The following is a 6,886-nucleotide window of genomic DNA, read 5'->3' as shown; positions in this document are numbered from 1 at the left end:
GGGAAGGTAGCCAGGGATGAGAATGACAGCCTCAAGTTAGGTACAACCAAAGTTCTCAGCGACACCTTCTGCATTGCCTCTGAAGGTCGGAGCGCAGAGATGCTCCTGACGGAATACAGACCTCCAGCTGACAGCCACATTATGGTGCTTCCGCGTCCAAGGTTAGAACGACGTAGTTCCATGCCGGATCTACGGGATTTTCGATGTGTTAGTTCCGCTGTTGTTTATGAAACAATTGCTACATTAGGTCGTCTAGGGCAGGCACGAGGATTGCTTGTGGTGCCGCCGAGGGAAAATGGCCCAGGCATCACTTCCCAAGTTGCTGTTCCAACACCAGATATTCAGCTGGAAAACCAGAACGGCGATAAAACACAGACAAGCCCACAACAATGGGCTCGAAAGATGAATAAGTTTATCCATGAGGAAACCCAGGCAGTGTTACAAGCCAGCCCTCTTCTCGAAGGTCTCTCACCAAGTGGTCAAAGTGGAGCAACAAAGGGCCGACGGACACAGCGGAAGGAATGGATATCTAAGCATACCTCTGTCAAAACTTTACAGAAGAAAATTTTACCGAAATCAGTGACAGATTCTTCATCTCAGACAGATATCATTAGACCCATTTCTGCTGTGCACCATCGTCGTAACTCTATTGGCAGTGAAGGTGCTGAATCAGTGTATTATGACAGCTTGGAGGAGGAGGAGAGTAGAAGTGCTAGTTATAAGGCTGGCCACCAAGCATTCTATGTGCCAATAACTAGTGAAGCAGAGGTGGCCATCAACACGGGTCCTACACTCCCTGCAAGACTGTCAGCCCGATTGGAGGAGAGGCGAGCGTCCACAAGACGCCATTCAAAGTCTGGTTCCCTTGGGGTCAGCAGCCTCGCACTCACTGGCAAGCGTGTCCATCTTATAGATGAAGCAAAGATGGCTCAAATGATTGTAAGTGGGGAAGATACTAACGGTTTTGAAGTACCTGATAGTTTGCTTGAAACCAATGATGATATAGGGGCAGAAAGTGATTCAGACATCTTAGACAGTCCAAAAGTGAAAAATCTAAAGAAGGACACATTAGTGTCTTGTTCCTCTGAGCAAGACACTGACACCTCACAGTCTGACATTGTACAGCTTTCCTCAACAAAGAATTTATCACAGCCAAGATCCTCACAAGAACCACCAAAAGGCCACGATGGCCATGTGGCTCCAGAAGCATCAGTAAATTCTCAGCAGCATATGACAGATACTTACACATCATTTTCTGATCACACCAACTCGGTCTCTCCTACTGAGCCCTTGAAAGATGCACAGACAAAGGAGACTCCCCAGCAAAGTGCTGCTGAACTGACTGCAGACAGGGTGAATGGGTGAGCATTTAAGCAATAGTGAACCAGACTTTAACAATGATCGTAATGACAGTGGGAAAGAGACTGCTCCCCAAATCAGCGAACAAAATGAAAACATCAAGATACAGGTGACCAATGAAAATGGTGAGGATGTGGATCCCAACACAGACAGTGATGTGAATTCGCCAGATCTTCCAAATGACGATAGTAACAATCCTGTTAGTGAGGAAAAACATATTTTAAATGACAATAATCTGACACAGAAATCTGATCATTATGAATCAGATACTTTCCAATCAGGTTCGATTGAAAACAGCATTAATGAAAACATTTCTCCCAGAGATGTTGTGGAAAATCTAAATGTCGCCTCTATTCAAGAATCTGTTGACCTTCTTAGTGCTAGCGACAGTATAGAGGAAGTCAGTGAGAATCTTGTAAGTGAGACACTAGATGACGAAGCCATTCACTGCAGTAGCAATGACATACAAGAAGATTCAAGCAGTTCTTCAGTACAAGAACAATATGAAATAATCGGCTATACTTCCAATGGCAAGGAAATGCTGCTGGAGAGTGGATTCATTGACTGTGATGACCCAAGTTTGCTACCAGAACCTCTCAGCATCAACTGCGATGAGATATCTCCAACACTCATTCAGACGAGCAGAGGCGAGGTGAACGATGTTGAGGTGAATGAAGAACTAGCTGAAAAAGAGTTGAATTTGCAGTTAAATAGTGAACCAGTTCAGCAAACATGTGCTACTTCTACCCTTGAAAAAGAAGAGACAGAAAGTGAAATAGCAGAAGCAGAAACAAATGAAATTCCGGTAGAATTTGATGATGATACAGACGTGCCAAATAAGGACGTGACCAATACTTTTACAAATGAGAGTGAACTTCAAGTATCAAATGATACTCAAGAAGATGAAAGTCAATGCGTAACTGAAATTGTGAATGACGTTGATGAGGAAGAAATTAACAAGGAAAACCCAGGAAACATCTTAGACAAAAGTGAACCACCAGAAAATGAGGCAGACAATGAAGAGTTAAGCGATGGCACAGATTCCTGGGATCGCGTGACTGTAGTGAGAGTATCTTCAGGCAGCACATCAGAGAGCAGGAATGACACTCCGGATCTTGATAATGAAGCCACAGACACCTTACAGTCATCTGGAGAAGAAGGCTCTAAAAGCAATGGCTGTCAGGAACCACCATTAAGCCCTCAGGACCTTACACCAGAAGTCTTTAATGCAACGGATACTAGTCTCTTGGATGAAATTTTCCGCAACGTTAGTCCCCATGATGGTAACTGTTCACCTGTGGACGAGAGCAGCTCCGGCCTCTCGACCATTGAGGAAGACGATGACGAGCACCTGGAATATGCCCAAGACGATGACGTGAACCCACTTCTTGAGGACACTGTAGTTGGGGAACAATCTCCACCAATAGAACCGAAAATACATGAGGAAGAAAGCTGGAATGTGTCTACAGCCGAACTGCACGGGGAAGAGAAGGATAAAAATATTTTAGTAGAAAAGGAGGAAGCATTACTCTTGAAAAATGAAAATGAAACAAATGAGGTGGAGAGCAAAGAAGATACAATCGAAAATGAAGAAAATGATATTTTTTGCGGAGGTGAAATTATGATAGCCCATGATGATGAGACTCTTAATGATGAAGAAGATATTGTAACTGATGTAGCAGAAAGTTCTCTACTAATAGTAGATACAGAAACCACAAATGAAATGGATGCAATGGAATGCATGTTTGAAACGGCAAAGGAATATGCTGCAGAAGAAAATGTTGATATTGCCAAGGGAGAGGATGTTATTGTACTTGATGATTTTGCAAAAGGAGAAGAAAGAGGATATAACACATTTTGACGAAAATGCCAATGGAAATACAGGTGATGAACTGCAGGATACAAGTGTTACTGAGGGAGAAGCAGATATAAATATGACTAAAGAGAAAATAAACCTAACTTTGGATGAGCACGAAGCTAATACAAACAAGGTTGAAGAAAAGGCAGATGTAACTGCGAATGAAGAAGTGTCACGTATAGACGAGACTGATGAAAAGGCAGATTTGTCCTTGGCTGAGGAGGAAGCAGACTTAAGTGTGGTAGAAGATGAACAAGAAACATCTGTAGCTGAAGAAGAGGAAGAGATAGCTGAAAATGAAGAAGGTATGGAGGAAACTGAGGAGAAGGCAGGTTAATCTTAGCTGAGGAAAGCCGGATATAAGTGTGGCTGAAGAAAAGGTAGAGATATCTTTAGCTGAAGAAGGGGGAGAAACTGAAGAAAGGATGGAGGTAATTATGGCTGAGAAAGAAGCAGATATAAATTTTACTGAGGAAAATGCAAATACGATTGTGCCTGATGGACAAGTAGATGTAAATGTAACTGAAGGAGGTTTAACTAAGACTGTGGAAATAGAAGTAACCGAAGATGAAACCGATTTAAGTGCAGCAGAGGGCCGAATAAACACCGGTGTGGAAGAATCAGATATAAGTGTAACAGAAGAAGATTCTGTGTTCGAGGAAGATGCTGAAGTATCTATTCTTGCAGAGAAAGTTGATGAAGCTGAGGACGAATTAAAAGCTGATGACGAAGAAGTAGAAGAAACTGCCGTTGAAGAAACCGAAATAACTAACACTGAAGAAGATATAACTGTGACTGAAGCTGTGGTAAATCTTGCTGGAGAAGAAGGAGAGGTTTCACTAGCAGAAAAAGAAGCCGAGGTAACTATGATGGAGGAAGTAACAGAACTTTCAGTAGCTGAGAACATGACACAAGTAAAAGAAGAAGTACTTGTACCTGAAAAAGAGGCAGAGTTAACAGTGGACGAAGAAGTAGCAGATGTTCTTTTGAGTGAGGAAGGAGAAGAAAGAGGAACTGAAGTAAATATTGATGACAAAGATTCCGAAGTAAATGAGGTTGAAGAAGAAGTGGGAGTTACTCTGACAGAGCAGGAGGCAGAAGCGTCAGTGATGGAGAGAGACACAGCAGATGTTTCTATGGCTGATGAGGTAGCAGACGTTTTTATGGATATGGTAAAAGAGGAAGAATTAATAACTATGGCCGATGAAGTAGCAGGTGTTTTTATGAAAGAGGGAAAAGAGGAAGAGGAAATAGCTACGGTCGATGAGGTAGCAGATGTTTTTATGGAAGGGGAAAAAGAGGAAGGGGAAATAACTGTGGCCGATGAAGTAGATGTTTTTATTGCCGGAGAAAAGGAGGAAGAGGAAATAACTATGGCCGAGGAAGTAGACGAAGAAGAAATGAATTTAACTGCGGCTGAGGAAGATACAGATACAAATGTGGCTGAAGAGGAGGCAGAAATTACTGTGGCCGAAGAGAGCCCTGCAATCGTAGTTGATGAAGTGGCAGATGAATTAGGAGAGCAGTCTGCCCTAATAGCTGACGAAGGCGATGATGCAACTGTTTTTGAAGATATCAGAGGAGATATTGAATGTGAAGAGAATGTAGGAGAGGTAGATCACAATTACGAAGGAAGAAATGACTGTTTAGAGGGAAGCACAGAAATTTTAGCTACGGACGGTGTAGATCTTGGCGCGACGAAGGATATAGAGGATATCGATGAAGAAACTGTGACTGAGGATATGCCAGAATCAGTTTATGAAGAAGAAATTAATAAAAACAATTATGATGATACATTTTGTTCTTCAATAGATAGAAAAATCACCGATGGGACAAAGACGCAAAACTATGAACTGGATCCAGATAAAGATATCGATGAAAGTCACAATGAGACGATCGGCGATCTACTAGGAAACGATCATGACCTAAGAGACAGAGACGAAGCATCCATAGTATCCCACCATGACAGCGACGGGGGCGAGTCTCTCTTGATGAGTGATGCCACGCTGGACACAACGGAGCCAGAGACCAAGGCGGAGTATGAGGAGATTTTGGACAGTGCGCTGGAAACGGAAATCAAAGCAGAGTATGAGGAGCTTATAGGCAGTGAGAAGGAGACCAGTGACAGAGACACGTATCAGGACATGATAGACAAGGTGGAAAGCAGCATAGAAGAGAAGGTATACGTGAGTGATAAGAAGGTATCAAGAAATTTCAATTCATTTTTAATGAAATCAGGCACAGGCAGCGACATGACGAATCACACTAAAATTATGGAAAGTTGTGACATACGGAATGCGCAAGCAACTTGGGAAAATGGCGAACTCAATGAAGGAAGTTCTAGTGATCACAACAAGTATACTAGGAAATCATGACAACAATGATGGACTCTCTGACAACGAGGATGCTGCAGGAGCTCATGATGGTGACGAACAGGAGAGAAGTGGCGGTAATTGGGCAGTAAGCGTTAGCCAGGCAGGTGAGCAGAGTGAATGTGAGGTAGGGTCATTGAACGTTGATAGACAGGCTGAGGCCTGCGTTGATGCCCCTTCAAGTGCTTCCTCTGATGCCTCTCCTCGGGAAAGGAGCGAAGGGGACCACGGGGAAGCCGTGGCTGCTGCCAACTCCCCCTCATCAGATTCAGGTGTTGTAGAGATGGCAGGGAAGACTGCACACTCGCCTTCAGATGCTTCTGTAGAGGAAGTGGTTGCTGAAGATCACAATCCTCGTGGCCGTGACGCTCAGGATTCTTCCCGAAGCGAAGAATCTGTTCGCAGTGCACCGCCCAATCGAAGGACTTCCAGTAAGCAGGCCAAGGATCGAGCCAACCGCATCACCAGTGGGCGCCGCCGCTCCTCTTCCGGCTGTGGTCGCGCTTCTCTGGATGGTGGTGACGTCACGACCCTGAACGGCTGGACTACATTCACAGCACCTGGAGATGATTCTGACAATGATGGCTCAAAGCCACGAAGGCGTCACTGGGAAGCTCCTACGAGCGACAATTTCCAAAATCTTCCACCGCAAGTGGACAGCGATGGAGCCTCCCTGAGCAGACACCGAATGGTACAGGAATACCTGGACAGTCTTCAGAACCACCAAATATCTAAGGACGGGTCACCTCGCTGCACAGTGGGAAGCGGTCCCCACTCGCTCAATGATTTTCCGACAGACAACGTGAGTGAATGTGACACCTCAGACTCTGGGGACATGAGTTATTCAGAACGGTTGCTGCGCGTCCTAGAGAGCCGTAGATCCCGGCGTCATCGCCCTCGCTCTTCCAACATTGACGGGGAGGACACACCTACTCGGTATCGACCTTCTGCCCTCAGTGCCCTGGACGTCTTTCTAACAACGTTGTCGCGGTACCGAGGTGGACAACAGTTTGAGGGCGAATCTCCTCGGGACCCAACACCTCCACCTCTCCCTCAAGATGGCGAGGACAACGTGACGGTGCAGGTGAAAACTGGGCCACGACAGCACGATGTCCGCGTCAGCTCGAGACGCCAAGTGCGCCTAGTGGTCAACGTGGGAAACCCCGCAAGAGCATCCGACTCTGGCTGTGTGGCCGACTCATCGCAATCGGAACGTAAGTCACAGATTAACCATCCTTAGTACTGGCTTAAAACTTGCTATTATCAGGTTTTAGGGAGAAATTATTAGCCATCATTA

General features: G+C 44.9%; 2 protein-coding genes across 2 annotated transcripts in view; both read left to right on the top strand.

Moving 5' to 3' along the window:
• Nucleotides 1–3,654: 3,654 nt before the first annotated feature.
• Nucleotides 3,655–5,473, top strand: LOC119592366 (probable inactive protein kinase DDB_G0270444). Its single transcript, XM_037941192.1, has 2 exons — nt 3,655–5,403; nt 5,456–5,473. Exons 1-2 carry the CDS (start codon nt 3,655–3,657, stop codon nt 5,471–5,473), a joined length of 1,767 nt encoding a protein of 588 aa, XP_037797120.1.
• The window catches only part of LOC119592577, a gene marked incomplete at its 3' end in the record, with an annotated part of 2,968 nt that continues 1,474 nt past the window's right edge, over nt 5,393–6,886 (top strand). The window contains 1 exon segment of the mRNA XM_037941457.1: nt 5,393–6,803. Within this exon segment, the coding sequence (XP_037797385.1) occupies nt 5,513–6,803 (1,291 nt within the window). The 5' untranslated portion in view covers nt 5,393–5,512.

The sequence above is a fragment of the Penaeus monodon genome, chromosome 30, assembly GCF_015228065.2.
Source record: "Penaeus monodon isolate SGIC_2016 chromosome 30, NSTDA_Pmon_1, whole genome shotgun sequence".
NCBI classification, from domain to species: domain Eukaryota; kingdom Metazoa; phylum Arthropoda; class Malacostraca; order Decapoda; family Penaeidae; genus Penaeus; species Penaeus monodon.
This window is presented reverse-complemented; position numbering and strand designations above follow the sequence as displayed.

Bases quoted from the DNA above. Each gene is read 5' to 3' on its own strand.
- LOC119592366 (XM_037941192.1), top strand. From the start codon at position 3,655: ATGGCTGAGAAAGAAGCAGATATAAATTTTACTGAGGAAAATGCAAAT.